We start from the raw sequence: 15,827 nt of genomic DNA, 5'->3' as shown, positions 1-15,827 counted from the left end.
AACAGAGGTAGAGGGAGAACAGAGGCAGAGGGAACAGAGGCAGAGGGAGAACAGAGGCAGAGGGAACAGAGGCAGAGGGAACAGAGGCAGAGAGGGAACAGAGGTAGATGGAGAACAGAGGCAGAGGGAGAACAGAGGCAGAGAGGGAGAACAGAGGTAGAGGGAAGAGAGGCAGAGAGGGAACAGAGGCAGAGAGGGAACAGAGGCAGCCAGTGCAGCAGGCTGCGGGGTAAACAACTCCTCCATTGAGAAAAAACATCAGAGAAGGAAGGCATCAGAATTCAGCACGCGCCCTCTCCCCGCTCAGTCCTCTCACACAGATACACACACACAGATACACACGCACACACAGATACACACGCACACACACACACACACACAGATACACACACACACACAGATACACACGCACACACACACACACACACACACACAGATACACACACACACACACACACACACACACACACACACACACACACACACACACACACACACACACACACACACACACACACATCCTTGCTCCTCGCTCCCTTTCTTACTCATTTCGGTGAATGGATTTATCTGTGACTCATCTCTCCTTGGTGAATCACCCCCTCTCCCTCCCGCCCACCACCCGCTCTGTCTCACCCTCTCTCTCTCTCTCTCTCTCTCTCTCTCTCTCTCTCTCTCTCTCTCTCTCTCTCTCTCTCTCTCTCTCTCTCTCCTCCCCCTCTCTTCCTCCCCCACGTTTCCTTCTCTCCCCCCATCTCTCCCTCCTGCGCCCACTCTCCTCCCAACCTCCCCCGAAACAACCGCCACTTTCCTCCTCCTCCTCCCTCGTCACGCTTCTCTCCCTCTCTCTCTTATCTCCCCCTCCACCCCTGCTCCACTTCTCCATCCTCCTCCCCCCACCCCCCTCACCCAGCAGACACATCTCACCAGGGGGCCAGGCCTCTGCACTTCTATTTTAGGAGTGCAGGGGGGGGGGGGGGGGGGTTAGCAGGAGGGATGGGATAAGGGGGGGGGGTGTATATGAAGTCATAGATACAGAGAAAAAATATCCTGCAAAATATCTCTTGTCATTTAAGTCAGAGACACGGAACTGCCCATCTGCCCCCCCCTCTCCCCATTCACACACACACACACACTCACACACACTCACACACACACTCACACACACACACACAGTCCCTCCCCTGCTGAACCATCCTGCCTGCCTGCCTGCGCTCTACTTGTCAGCTGTGATGCCTTGAATACAAATGGACTGGGAGTCTGTCTGGGTGAGGGGAACAGAGATGCACTCACAACACTGCTCGCCTCTCCAATAAGCCAGAGGTCACTGGCTGTGTGTGTGTGTGTGTGTAGTATGTGCTATATGTGCTCCTTTATACTCTGACGTTGCAGACAGACAGAGAAAGAGAGAGTCTGCTGTCTCTCTGTCTGTCTCTCAGTGCTGTCTCTCTCTCTGCTGTTTCTCTCTCTGCTGTCTCTCTCTGTGCTGTCTCTCTGTGCTGTCTCTCTCAATGCTGTCTCTCTCTGTGCTGTCTCTCTGTGCTGTCTCTCTCAATGCTGTCTCTCTCTGTGCTGTCTCTCGGTGTCGTCTCTCTGTCTGACATGAAGCAGACCAGCCTGTTGTTTACACCCAGGACTCTGTCCTCCACACACACACACACACACACACGCTGTTGTCAAGGCTCCGCCATCCTCCTCCATACCTTTTTCAGGCTTGTCGGGTGACCCGTGTTTGCCTCTTAGTGTGTGTGTGTGTGTGTTACTCTGTATTTTAGTCATGTTTGTCTTACTGTTTCTTCTGAGGGACGGTGTTTAGTCTATACAAAGCTGAATTTAGCTCGAACCCTCCTGCACCGCCCCCCCCAACCTCCACCTCCTGGTTCGTAAAGTGCTTCTCTGGCACACAATTCTTCTTGATGAAAAATGGGAGAGAAGAGAAGAGGTGTGTAGAAGAGAGGAGGGGAGGGGAGGGGAGGGGAGAAGAGGGGAGAAGAGGGGAGGGGAGGGGAGGGGAGGGGAGGGGAGGGGAGGGGAGGGGAGGGGAGGGGAGGGGAGGGGAGGAGGGGAGGGGAGGGGAGGGGAGGGGAGGGGAGGGGCGGGGAGGGGCGGGGAGGGGAGGGGAGGGGAGGGGAGGGGAGGGGAGGGGAGGGGAGGGGAGGGGAGGGGAGAGGAGGGGAGGGGAGGGGAGGGGAGGGGAGGGGAGGGGAGGGGAGGGGAGGGGAGGGGAGGGGAGGGGAGGGGAGGGGAGGGGAGGGGAGGGGAGGGGAGGGGAGGGGAGGGGAGGGGAGGGGGTAGAGGGGACGAGTGAAGAGGAGGAGAGGAAAGTAGAGGAGAGTAGGAGTGTATCCTGTGTGGTTTGTCAGACTGGAGGCTGTGTGTGTGGAGCGAGATCTCCTCCTACACACCCAGCTGCTGGACTACTAAACACATGTCAAGGCTTTCAAGCCTCTGGCAGGGTCCTTATATGCACCGCACACACACACACACACACACACACACATCCCCACTGACTGAAGACTCAGTGTTAAAAATTCCGACTTATTGTTTTTGATTACTTTTTGAAGGAAACCAACCGAATTCTAACAGGAACGTCTTTCTCTTTCGCTCCTCCCTTTCTCTCCTCCTCTCTCCTCCGCTCCCCCTCCTCCCTCTCCTTCCTCTTCGCCTCCAGTTTTCGGACCAGCAGCACTTGCAGCAGCTCAACGTGTTCCAGGCCTCCCTGTCCATCTCGGGCATGCCCCACAGACCTCTGGGAAGGGCCCAGTCCTCCCCCGCCACCTCCGGCCTGAAGGGGGCGCCGCTGGGCGAGGTGCCCGTCAAGCACCTCTTCACCACAGGTACGCTAGCCTCCCCTGGAGAGGGGTCTGAGCCGGAACACGCTGTCACGAGGGCTCCGGAGACGACCTGTTCAGCTCTACACACACGCACGTGCACACGCACGCGGCCCCACACACGCACAAACTCATCCCCCCCCCCCCGCACACACACACACACACACACCCGCGCACACATACATACTCATGTGTTCTCCATTGTTCTTTCTCATTCTTCTCCTCCATGGTCCCTAACCCTCTCCCTCTCTCCCACCCCCCCCCCCTCCTCCCCCCTCCCAGGCCTGGTGTACGACACCTTCATGCTGAAGCACCAGTGCATGTGCGGCAACACCCACATCCACCCGGAGCACGCCGGGCGCATCCAGAGCGTGTGGTCCCGGCTGCAGGAGACGGGCCTGCTGGGGCGCTGCGAGGTAGGCTTCCCCCAACCCACCCACCACCCCTCCAGACAGCGCCACCCGCTGGCCCGGAGGAGCATACTGCAGCCAGCGCAGGCTCTAACCAGGGTCGGGCTCTCTCCGGGGAGGGGGGGGGGGGTGATGTGCCGCTGACTGGTGTGGTGTGATGTCATTTCCTGTGTGCAGAGGATCCGGGGCAGGAAGGCGACGCTGGATGAGATTCAGACGGTGCATTCGGAGTACCACACCCTGCTGTATGGGACCAGCCCACTGAATAGGCAGAAGCTGGACAGCAAGAAGCTGCTAGGTACTCACACGCGCAGCCCACTTCCTCTGTGTGTGGGTGGGTGGGTGTGTGGGTGGGTGTGTGCAGAGATGTCGAGCGTTGAGAGGCCGGTGGTTATTTTCATTTGTATTTTCGTTTTAAGATCACGCCCGGGGTGAATCCTGCTTTACTATTTAAGCGCCCACCCACCCACACACACACACACATACACACACATACACAGGTAGTTTGAGGGCTCATGTCCCCTGACAGATGTTGAGGGTATTTATAGTGGTGCTGATAAAAGGGGGGGGCGGGTCTTGGGGCGTTGGAGGGTGGGGGGGGGGGGGTGAAGAGTCCTTCTCCGTCTGGGTGATTCATCAACTGGGTCTGGTGGGAGAAGACTAGTTCAACTCTGTACACACACACACAGCCCCGTCCCAGTCGGGGTGAGTGCTGCGCAGAGTGTACTGCAGGACAGCAGTGAAGACATCAGTGGAGACGTCAGTGAAGACATCAGTGGAGACGTGTTGAGAGCACCCAGGGCCCAGTGAAGACATCAGTGGAGACGTAGAGAGAGCACCCAGGGCCCAGTGAAGACATCAGTGAAGACATCAGTGGAGACGTGTTGAGAGCACCCAGGGCCCAGTGAAGACATCAGTGAAGACATCAGTGGAGACGTGTGTTGAGAGCACCCAGGGCCCTGCCAACACCCAGCTACCAGCACCCCCCTCACCGCGGACAGGTGACCCTCAGAGAGGACGTCACATGACCCTCAGAGAGGACGTCACATGACCCTCAGAGAGGACGTCAGGCCGGGGGTGCCAACTGGGCCGTGACATGGCTGTGTAGAAGCACACCTAGATTCAGTTATGTTCACGGAGACATGTTTGTGATCCAAACCACAGAAGTGGGTTTCAGCTTGTGTGTGCTGGTGTTATGATTGACACGGTTGGGACTGTGACACTAGTGTGTGTGTGTGTGTGTGCGTGTGTCGAACGGTGTATCGAACGGACAGGATGAGCTGACCCGTGCCCTCTTCTGATTGGTCCCCTCAGGTCCAATCAGTCAGAAGATGTACGCGGTGCTGCCCTGTGGAGGGATAGGGGTGAGTAACGCCACCGTCCCTCGGTCCTCCATCCCTCCCTCGGTCCTCCATCCCTCCCTCTGTCCTCCATCCCTCCCTCTGTCCTCCCTCCCTCCCTCTGTCCTCCCTCCCTCCCTCTGTCCTCCCTCCCTCCACCCCTCTGTCCTCCCTCCCTCCCTCTGTCCTCCCTCCATCCATCTGTCCTCCCTCCCTCCATCCCTCCCTCCATCCCTCTGTCCTCCCTCCATCCCTCCCTCTGTCCTCCCTCCCTCCATCCCTCCCTCCCTCTGTCCTCCCTCCATCCCTCCCTCCCTCTGTCCTCCCTCCCTCCATCTGTCCTCCCTCCATCCCTCTGTCCTCCCTCCCTCTGTCCTCCTTCCATCCCTCTGTCCTCCCTCCCTCCATCCATCTGTCCCCTTTCCCTCTGTCCTCCCTCCATCCCTCCCTCTGTCCTCCTTCCCTCCCTCTGTCCTCCCTCCCTCCATCCCTCCCTCCCTCTGTCCTCCCTCCCTTTGTCCTCCTTCCATCCCTCTGTCCTCCCTCCCTCCATCCATCTGTCCCCCTCCCATCTGTCCTCCCTCCATCCTTCCCTCGGTCCTTCCTCCATCCCTTTTCCCTCCATCACTCCACCCCCCCCCCCCCCCCCGGTTAGCTGGGTACCTGAGCTGAGGCGCTGTGCTGTGGTTCCCTGCAGGTGGACAGTGACACGGTGTGGAACGAGATGCACTCGTCCGGGGCCGTGAGGATGGCGGTGGGCTGCGTCATCGAGCTGGCCTTCAAAGTGGCTGCAGGGGAACTGAAGGTTAGCACGCACACCCACTCCCTCCGCCTGGCGCACACACCCACTTACCCCACCTCTGGGTTCACTAGCAGGAGAAACACACATGCTGTGGCTCCTTTCATCACTCGCTGGCTGTTCGTAATGTTGTTATTCTGACGGTGCTCTCTCTCCGTCACTCCCTCTCTCTTCTGTCCCTCTCTCGTTCACTCCCTCTCTCTCTCTCTTCTGTCCCTCTCTCGTTCACTCTCTCTCTCTCTTCTGTCCCTCTCTCGTTCACTCTCTCTCTTCTGTCCCTCTCTCGTTCACTCACTCTCTCTCTCTTCTGTCCCTCTCTCGTTCACTCCCTCTCTCTCTCTTCTGTCCCTCTCTCGTTCACTCCCTCTCTCTCTCTCTTCTGTCCCTCTCTCGTTCACTCCCTCTCTCTCTTCTGTCCCTCTCTCGTTCACTCCCTCTCTCTCTTCTGTCCCTCTCTCCTTCACTCCCTCTCTCTCTCTCTTCTGTCCCTCTCTCCGTCACTCCCTCTCTCTTCTGTCTCTCTCTCTTCTGTCCCTCTCTCCTTCGCTCCCTCTCTCCTCCTCTCTCTGATCCAGAATGGATTCGCTGTGGTTCGTCCACCGGGCCACCATGCTGAGGAGTCCACGGCCATGTGAGTAGAGAGGGGATGAAGGAGAGGACAGGACAGGAGAGGAGAGAGAAGGGAGGAGAGGGAGAGGAGGAGGAGGGAGGAGGGAGGAGAGGGAGAGGAGGAGGAGGGAGGAGAGGAGAGAGAATGGAGGAAAGGGAGAGGAGGAGGAGAGAGGAGAGGAGAGGGAGAGGAGGTGGAGGGAGGAGAGGAGAGAGAAGGGAGGAGAGGGAGAGGAGGAGGAGGGAGAAGAGGAGAGGGAGAGGAGAGAGAAGGGAGGAGAGGGAGAGGAGGAGGAGGGAGGAGAGGAGAGGAAGAGGAGAGAGAAGGGAGGAAAGGGAGAGGAGGAGGAGAGAGGAGAGGAGAGGAGAGGGAGAGGAGAGAGAAGGGAGGAGAGGGAGAGGAGGGGGAGAGAGGAGAGGAGAGAGAAGGGAGGAAAGGGAGAGAGAAGAGGGGAAGAGGAGGCAGGATGGTGGGAGGTAAAGAGAGGGAGGCTCTGGGATGCAGGCCTGTGATGTGTTTGATGTGTGTTCATCTGAGTCTCTGAAGTATGGCTGGTGTTTGTGTTTTTGCTTGTGCAGGGGCTTCTGTTTCTTCAACTCCGTGGCCGTCACTGCCAAGCTGCTGCAGCAGAAGCTGGGCGTGGGGAAGATCCTCATCGTGGACTGGGTAAGGAGGGCTTCACACGGGGTTAGATCCTCATGGTGGACTGGGTAAGGAGGGCTTCACGTGGGGTTAGATCCTCATCGTGGACTGGGTAAGGAGGGCTCCACGTGGGGTTAGATCCTCATGGTGGACTGGGTAAGGAGGGCTTCACATGGGGTTAGATCCTCATGGTGGACTGGGTAAGGAGGGCTTCACATGGGGTTAGATCCTCATGGTGGACTGGGTAAGGAGGGCTTCACATGGGGTTAGATCCTCATGGTGGACTGGGTAAGGAGGGCTTCACATGGGGTTAGATCCTCATGGTGGACTGTAGGGATGGGCATTCGATTAAACTGTCTTAATCGATCGACGGGAGAATTAACGATCAATTTTTGATTAATCATTAACATTTTTATATTAAAATTCACTATTTATAGGGTATATTAAAATGACACAGCGTGTTTCCGCATTGAGATCTGTAGCTATTACAAGAAGAACAACTATTTCTGTAACTCCTAGAAGCGGAGCCGACAGCTAGAAGCCGGTGCTCAAGCACAACTGACCCTCGTTTTTTTCCGGCTAATTAACAAAGCTTCATAAAAACCTTCGCCCTCAACAATACTTAAGGGTAGCATATCCATCTCGATGGACTTGGAGATCCATTGGGTAATTTTCTCTGCTCGTTGTGCATCGCAGCTCCTCCGTGCTAACACCGAGAGCAGGATGCACCGCCACTAACCAGGGTCGGATGGACGTTCTTCAAGTGGTACATCATTTGAGTCGTGGAGGAGTTCAATTTATACTCAGCTTTCAGTGTTGGCAGTGAGCAAAGTCATTTTTAAGTCAGAATGGTCTCACGCTACACTTCGCCGTGACCTCTTCATGTTTACTTTTGAAATACATGGAAACTCGCCGGTAACTGAGTAGGCCTGTGGTGTTTTTTTCCAAACATTGGCTTCGTTTGGTAAAATGTTTAATTGCTGCCACATAGCGAAATCCATTGCATTCCTTCAAGACTCGCACTACGCAACAGAACACGCATTAGTTTTATCGATGAACAAATAATGTCATCGACGACATTCTTAATGATCGATAATCGATCGTCGATTAATTATGCCCATCCCTAGTGGACTGGGTGAGTAGGGCTTCACATGGGGTTAGATCCTCATGGTGGACTGGGTAACGAGGGCTTCACATGGGGCTAACACCAAACCGTCTCACGCCTCAAGAACCCAATCACTCTGAGTTAGTTTAGAAGATCCCTCCACCCCACCATCTATCCTCCCTCCATCCTGCCTCCATCCTGCCTCCATCCTGCCTCCCTCCCTCCATCCTGCCTCCCTCCATCCTTCTCTTCATCCATCACACTATCCCTCCATTAATTAATCCCTCCACTCCTACATCCACCATCCATCCCTCCATTTAGACAACTAGTCTGATGTCTTAGGAACTGGATCACTTTGACTTATTTTAGAACGTTAGAATCCTACTCTCATCTACTGTCTTCACCCCTCCAGGACATTCACCATGGCAACGGGACACAGCAGGCCTTCTATAACGACCCCAACGTGCTTTACATATCCCTGCATCGCTACGACGACGGGAACTTCTTCCCTGGCAGTGGGGCACCTGAGGAGGTCTGTATGCCTGTCTGTCTGCCTGTCTGTCTGTCTGCCTGTCTGTCTGCCTGTCTCTCTTCCTGTCTGTTTGCCTGTCTGTGTCTCTTCCTGTCTGTCTGTCTGTTTGCCTGTCTGTCTGTCTGCCTGTCTGTCTGTCTCTCTTCCTGTCTGTCTGTCTGTCTGCCTATCTCTCTTCCTGTCTGCCTGTCTGTCTGTCTGTCTGCCTGTCTCTCTTCCTGTCTGTCTGTCTGTCTGTCTGTCTGCCTATCTCTCTTCCTGTCTGTCTGTCTGCCTGTCTCTCTTTCTGTCTGTCTGTCTGCCTGCCTGTCTGTCTGCCTGTCTGTCTGCCTGTCGCTCTTTCTGCCTGCCTGCCTGCCTGCCTGCCTGTCTGTCTGTCTGTCTGTCTGTCTGTCTGTCTGCCTATCTCTCTTCCTGTCTGCCTGTCTGTCTGTCTGTCTGTCTGCCTATCTCTCTTCCTGTCTGTCTGTCTGCCTGTCTCTCTTTCTGTCTGTCTGTCTGCCTGCCTGTCTGTCTGCCTGTCTGTCTGCCTGTCGCTCTTTCTGTCTGCCTGCCTGCCTGCCTGCCTGCCTGCCTGCCTGTCTGTCTGTCTGTCTGTCTGTCTGTCTGTCTGTCTGTCTGTCTGTCTGCCTATCTCTCTTCCTGTCTGTCTGTCTGCCTGTCTCTCTTTCTGTCTGTCTGTCTGCCTGTCTGTCTCTCTGCCTGTCTGCCTGCCTGTCGCTCTTTCTGTCTGTCTGTCTGCCTGTCTGTCTGTCTGCCTGTCTGTCTGTCTGTCTGTCTGTCTGTCTGTCTGTCTGTCTGTCTGTCTGTCTGCCTGTCTCTATTCCTGTCTGTCTGTCTGCCTGTCTCTATTCTTGTCTGTCTCTCTGCCTGTCTCTCTTCCTGTCTGTCCGTCTGTCTGTCTGTCAAAGTTCATACCCAAAGCATCAACCTGAATCCTCCTGTGCCAGCAGTCAGAGATGAGTGAGTGTGTTTGTGTGTTCTGGTGTCCAGGTGGGGGCTGGTCCAGGCATGGGCTTTAACGTCAACATCGCCTGGACAGGAGGGGTGGACCCTCCCATGGGCGACGCAGAGTACCTCACAGCATTCAGGTAAACAGACTCCAACTCAACTCCCAAAGCCTTCAACATCTACACAGGCTAACTCTGCTCCAGGGGCAAAGGTTGCATTATGTATGAATTATGTATGTCCCATCCACGTTTGAAAACCAAACCTGCGCTCCTGTGCAGCGTCAACACTCTGCCATTTGTAGATCTTTTCAAACCAGAATCTTCCCTTACCCCAGGACGGTGGTGATGCCCATAGCCAACGAGTTCTCCCCCGATGTGGTCCTAGTGTCCGCCGGGTTCGATGCCGTGGAGGGACACCAATCTCCGCTCGGGGGATACAACGTCACTGCCAAGTGTGAGTGGGACCTTCTGGAACTTTCTGGTTCTCTCTGTCTCTGGTCAGAAACGGCCTGTTTTCACACGGCTTTCAGTTCGCTCTGCCCTTCGTTGGATTTGATAGAGCGGTTTCTTCTTCACCTTTTTACTTTGTGGCTGTGTGTCTAACCCACACCCCATCTGTGTTACGCTACTGCCCCCCCCTGGAGTATGGTAGCACTACACTGCTGTCAACGGAAGGATTAGTTGAAAAGTATAAGTCGTTTTTTATAGTCGGCCCAAAGGTGACACAAAGGTGACGTGTTCATGGGCCGGTTTTCATAGATTTCCGAGTTTAACTGTAACGCACGTGACTTGCTGTTCGTGGCTGTTGATCTCGCCGGCGATCGGCGGCCGTATCGAACGGCTGTATTGACCGTCTCCTCCTCCGCCCAGGTTTCGGTCACCTGACCAAGCAGCTGATGAAGCTGGCGGGCGGGCGCGTGGTGCTGGCCCTGGAGGGGGGTCACGACCTCACCGCCATCTGCGACGCGTCCGAGTCGTGCGTGGCCGCGCTGCTGGGGGACGAGGTACGGCCGCGGCGCCCCCGTCTGGCCGGGCGCCGACGATGCTCTCACAGTCACTGCTGCATGCTGGGAAGGGTCTCATCACACCACAACATCATTATTAATTATTAATCATTTTTTGTTCTTTTCAGTTATTTTTTATTAAATATTAAATCATTGAATTTAGTTATTCGTGGGGTGTGTATATAAAATTGTATTTTGGGTCATAACACACCCCTCTCTAGGTTCATAACACACCTCCCTCCTGGGTCATAACACACCTCTCTCTAGGTTCATAACACACCTCCCTCCTGGGTCATAACACACCTCTCTCTAGGTTCATAACACACCTCTCTCTAGGTTCATAACACACCTCCCTCCTGGGTCATAACACACCTCCCTCCTGGGTCATAACACACCTCCCTCCTGGGTCATAACACACCTCTCTCTAGGTTCATAACACACCTCCCTCCTGGGTCATAACACACCCCTCTCCCCCCTCCTCCTCTGGTTCCTTCAGCTGGACCCAGTACCCCTGTCAGTTCTGCAGCAGAAGCCCTGTCCCAAAGCCTCCGCCTCTTTGGAGAGGGTTATAGAGATCCAGAGTGAGTCACACTCACGCACACACTCACTCACACACACACACACACTGTACTCCAGTAGAGGCAGCATGGGTATTGACGTCCTCCTCCCCTCTGGTCCAGGTAAACACTGGGGCTGTGTCCAGAGATTGGCCCCCACTGTGGGCCAGTCCCTGCTGGACGCCCAGCGCAGGGAGAAGGACGAGGCTGACACCGTCACCGCCATGGCCTCCCTCACCGTGGATACGGAACAGCCGGCCGCCGACAGCGTTACCACGGAGACCAGCAGGTAAGGGAGGGGCCTGGGCCAGGGTATACCTCCGTCCGTCAAAAAACAAACACAGTTTCGCACTCTGGGCCGTGGGGACGTGACGTCACAGAGGGTAACGATGTCGTTTCCTGTTTACCCATTCCCACAGGTCCACCGAGGAGCCGATGGAGGAGGAGCCTGTGTTGTAGGATGCAAGCGACAACAGCCGGGAGAAACTTTGGTCTCTCCTCCACCTCCGGCACCGAGTCTCCGACAGTCACCTCACCTCTTCCCGGCCCCCCCTCCTCTCCACCCTTCATTTCCCTCCGTTTATCCGGCCTGGATGACTTCAGCCTGTGGGTGATGAGTGTGCGGGCGCGTGTGTTTGTGTGTGGAGGGACAGAGGACGGAACACACGCCCAGTCCTCCGGGGTCCAACACTCTGTGGGACGTTTGTGATTGGCCGAGGGGGGACACGCCGTCGAGAGGCAAGGCCTGTTCGGACGAACGCGTCTTTTCTTCTTCTTCTTCATCTTTTTTTTTTTTTTTGTATTCCTCGGAAACTGAGCGGCGGAGCCGATTTGTACATTTTCTCGTGACACTTTGTACTTTTCAGGACGCAAACTCAAGAAAAGCCATCAAGCAGCAAAAAGATTTTGAAACAAAACACAAGAGCTCCCTCACGCACTTCCTCACATACTGTGTCGGACGGCCCGCCCCCTACAGGGGAGCGGGCTGGGTTTATATCTACAGATCGGCGCTCTCGTCATCGGGAGCGCCCCCTATTGGTCCTTTACTGTGTCTTGCATATCGGTATTTCTATGTGTCTGTTCAAATAATATGTAAAAGGAAGCACACAAACATATATGTATATGATATGTGTTTAACGTATATATGTGGCTTTATGTGTGTGCCATATACACATATTTTGCATATATATATAGATATATATATATATGCAAATATATATATATGTATATTTATACTGTATATTCCTTTGGCTGAGGGCAGGAGATTGCAGTGGTTGATATTGGAGGTGGGGGCTGGGAATTCTGCCGCGGGGACTGACGGACCTCTCCACCAGTACTCAAGCCATGTCTGTCTCTCCCTCTGGAACCCTCCGCTCCTCCGTGGACACGGTGCAGGGCGACCGAGAGGGCTCCGTTCAGCCCCCGACGCTTTTCACCCCGCCTGTCAAACGTGACTCGCGGGCCTGGTGCGACGGCCTCCGTGGCCTGGACGAGGAGGAACTGTGTTGACGAAGGGCTGGGACTGGGTGTTCCTGCGGACCGCGTGGTCTCTCTCTCGCCCGGGGGCTGAGGGAGCACAGCGGGGGAAGCTACTAGCGGCAGTCTCGGGGCTGGAGGAAGACGTTTGGATTTGGAAGAACTCGGTGCCTTTTATATAAATATATATATACGAAAACCCCCAAATGAATTCACGACCACCTACAAGGACACAGACATCAGACAAACCAACGCACTCGTTATCCTTACGTTTGTTTCTTTGAAAATGCCTTAATTTTCTCCAGAGCACGCACTGTTTTAGCCATCTACAGCGGAAGCACATGCTTCTACACCTTCTACTGTGTGTCTCTCTCACTCTCTCTCTCTCTCTCTCGTCATGTTCTGCTTCCTTCCTGTCTGAACGCGTGGTCACACGTCCAGAGGTCTGAAACTCGCCCCTCTATGGTCCTTGCAGCCCGCGTCCCTCATCCTGCACATTGCAGCCGTTTGCGGGATTGAGACCGATTTTTTTTTTGGGGGGGGGGAACCGCTACGAAGACCAACTACTTTTATCGCTATGTCACACGCTGTCATCTGTAAATACTGTTTCCTGTTCAGCCACACGTCCTTCTACTCTGCCGTTCTCCATTGATTGCTGGAGGACAGACTGAAAAAGGTCAACGGTCACTTTTTTAAATGAGCTTTTTTCTTCTTTTCTTTTTTTATCAAAAAAACATACAAAAACTGAATAACATATATATATATATGAATACTTAAATATTACAGTGTTAATCCAATCAAATTGGATTTGAATATTATATTTGAGAGAAGAAAAACGAAGGTTTCAAGTAAAAGGCGCCAAACTAAGCACATTGTGGTCCTGTTTTCCACTTGACATCTTGATACGTCTCGTTTCTCGCCTGCCCCAACAGGTGACGGCGTGTTTATTTCCGGTGAGCGGGCGGATTTGATATCGTTTTTTTGTTGTAACTGTCAGTCAAGACTCGCTAGGTGACTGGGGAGGTTAAAGGGGCGGGGAACGTGACATAGCCAGAAAAGAGCACCACCTTAGACACTGCAATACCCCAACAAGCCACGGCTGGACGTCTCGTCTTCAGTCGACACACCAGATGAACGGTCACTAAACTGATCCGCCTCTGACTTGCCCTGATTGGTCAGCATGGATGACACTAATGAAATGTTTGTCTCTGAGGTCGTTGCCGTTGATACCCGAGAAGCACAGGGGGGTTATTCGCAGATCCTATAAGGTAACCTTGTGAAGGAACACTAATTACGTTTCATTTACTAGTATAGAACGCCAGATCGTGGTGCATCATCAAAGTCTGCCTGGCATGTTTGCCTCTGTTCAATCTCAAGCAATACAGACGTAGACTGACTGAGTCTCTGGCATCTTACTACTGTGTTTGTGTCTGACAAGCGTTGACAGAATCAATACTGGCGCTGTCCTGTCTCCTAGCCGGCTATCTGTCCTCTTTCTCCAGGCCCTTACGATCCCCAATGTCACAAGACTGTAAATTGCACTTTCACTACATACTTGTAAAGGCAAAGGTGCGTTTGCGAAGGATACATTGCTCCGCGTCCCTCGAATTCTTACGAAAAAAACACTACCTTCTTTGAACCCCCTTCATACGATCCGCTGATGTACCAACAGTTGTTTGGCCGTTTATTTGTGTTGGTTTCCAGTGGAGCAGTCTTTCCCCAGTCAGAAGCACAGAGGCCGGTGAGGTAACCACCTCAGATACAGACACTGTATTTGGCTGTTTCACAGAACTTTGTTTTTACTTAATTGATCTGAGCCAAATGCATTGTTGTCTTGTGGACTAGGGGGGGAGGGGGGGGGGCTGTTCTGGCATGTTCTATACTGTACACAGAGGGTTTTCCTTGGCTCGTGTGGGTGGTTTGTGTCTCTGTGTCTGAGTGGAGCGTTCACTACAGGGACTTTTGTGTCCCCTTGTTTCGTTCTGTCACTGACCGCGTGGTTCGTGCTCATAGTCGTGTCTCTCCACTGTGTATGAATGGCATGGGCTCTAATGGTTACTGACTGTCATGTGTCTGGTGCCGTGGGTTTGGCAGAATTCTGCTATTTTTTGATTGATTGATTGATTGATTGGTTGATCAGGCTCTGATCTACAGTCCGTCTGGCAGGTTATAGAATGGTGCAGGGTCACTAGGGGTCACATCGGTTTCTTGGGGTGATGTTGGGTGGCCACAACAACAAAAAAAGACTAAAAGATGGCGACTACTTTTAGGAAAGGAATGTTTTTGGATCAGTTGCCTGTGATACAACTGCTACGAGTGGCAACCATTCTAATAGGGCCTTGCAGAATTCTTTTTGTTATTGTATTCAACAGATACTGGAATACATCCAGGTTTGTGAGCGTGTGTGTGTGTGCGTGTGCACGTGTGTGCGCGCGCGTGTGTGTGTGTGTCTAAAGGATATTGACTTATTCACCATTGAAGATATAGCTTTATTGTTGCTGCCACACACTATTTTGCTATTCAGTAAATAATGTATATTTATTGATATTTCATACGTTGTGTATATGTAGTGACCTATGATCGTCGAGGTTCAAAGAGTAATTGTATATTTTTTTGACGTTGGAAAGAGAAGTATGTCTCTTAACATTGTGTCTCCTCCACTGAACTGGTGTTTTAACATTCACTTTCTGTGGCTGGATGTTTGAATATATGTGACCGTCTTTTACCTTATATTTTGAATATATTCTTTCTCTCTCCTCTGGTCATAATTAAATGCAGACATTATGAACTGATCAAAGCACATTCCTTAATTTCATGTGTTCTTCTTTCAAATGCTTTCCTCTCGCGACAATACAAATGTTTATACTAATTGCTACTCACGTGTATATAAATGCATATATGTGTACACATGTGCAATACACGCTATTTGAGCAATCTATTACTGTGACTATTATTGATGATAATCGCTGTCCCTTTGAATTATCTATTTTCTTTATTTCTTTTCATGAATTGCATTGTGCACAATTCCACTCAGTGGGTAATAGTGCAAGTGCAGTAAGGATCTTAAAAGGGAATCTTCAGTCTAATAATTACTGTTTTATTTCAGGTTTTGTGTACATTTAAAAATATATATATATATATCCCTTTTTTATCTCATTGTAATGTTGTGACATGCACCTATTTTTTCTTTCTCTTGTTTTTTTTTGTTGTTGTTTTTTTAAGTGGGCCTGTTGTTTAAATTGTCTGAAACTCAATAAAGCGATTCACTGCTCCAGTACAAAGAGATGCTACAGAGCAACGGTGTGAATCTTTCCCAGTGTTGCTTGGAAGCTGCGTGCGTGAAACTAATGAACGGCTTTAGAAGATATACATACAGATATGCCTCTCTCCATGAACAGATGTTGGAGTTGTGGAAGTGGCTTTGGTGGAGCTCAACCCCACATTTAGGACGAACGAGGTCCCACCAAGTCAGATGGCGCAAACATAGCAGAAGAGTTCAAAGGTCAAACGTTCTCCCTGTGTAATTATGGTCATCATAATCACTAAGTCAAACAAACATTTGGTGCATTTGACG

General features: G+C 52.6%; 1 protein-coding gene across 7 annotated transcripts in view; it reads left to right on the top strand.

Annotated features, from left to right (window-relative positions):
- Positions 1–15,538, top strand: part of hdac5 (histone deacetylase 5) — a 61,323-nt gene extending 45,785 nt beyond the window's left edge. For all 7 annotated transcript variants that reach the window (XM_084676686.1, XM_084676689.1, XM_084676688.1 and 4 more), the window contains 14 exons: positions 2,669–2,834; positions 3,111–3,244; positions 3,416–3,536; positions 4,553–4,602; positions 5,276–5,383; positions 5,953–6,008; positions 6,566–6,653; positions 8,147–8,266; positions 9,260–9,357; positions 9,552–9,670; positions 10,087–10,220; positions 10,717–10,801; positions 10,901–11,066; positions 11,197–15,538. In XM_084676686.1, the coding sequence (XP_084532812.1) occupies positions 2,669–2,834; positions 3,111–3,244; positions 3,416–3,536; positions 4,553–4,602; positions 5,276–5,383; positions 5,953–6,008; positions 6,566–6,653; positions 8,147–8,266; positions 9,260–9,357; positions 9,552–9,670; positions 10,087–10,220; positions 10,717–10,801; positions 10,901–11,066; positions 11,197–11,236 (1,485 nt within the window). In that variant the 3' untranslated portion in view covers positions 11,237–15,538. The remainder of the gene's footprint in view (positions 1–2,668; positions 2,835–3,110; positions 3,245–3,415; positions 3,537–4,552; positions 4,603–5,275; positions 5,384–5,952; positions 6,009–6,565; positions 6,654–8,146; positions 8,267–9,259; positions 9,358–9,551; positions 9,671–10,086; positions 10,221–10,716; positions 10,802–10,900; positions 11,067–11,196) is intronic.
- The last annotated feature ends 289 nt before the right edge of the window (positions 15,539–15,827 follow it).

The sequence above is a fragment of the Hypomesus nipponensis genome, chromosome 17 (genome assembly GCF_054491055.1).
Source record: "Hypomesus nipponensis isolate SF chromosome 17, ASM5449105v1, whole genome shotgun sequence".
Classification (NCBI taxonomy): domain Eukaryota; kingdom Metazoa; phylum Chordata; class Actinopteri; order Osmeriformes; family Osmeridae; genus Hypomesus; species Hypomesus nipponensis.
The sequence above is the reverse complement of the archived record's forward strand: the minus strand, read 5'-3'. Positions and strand labels throughout refer to the sequence as shown.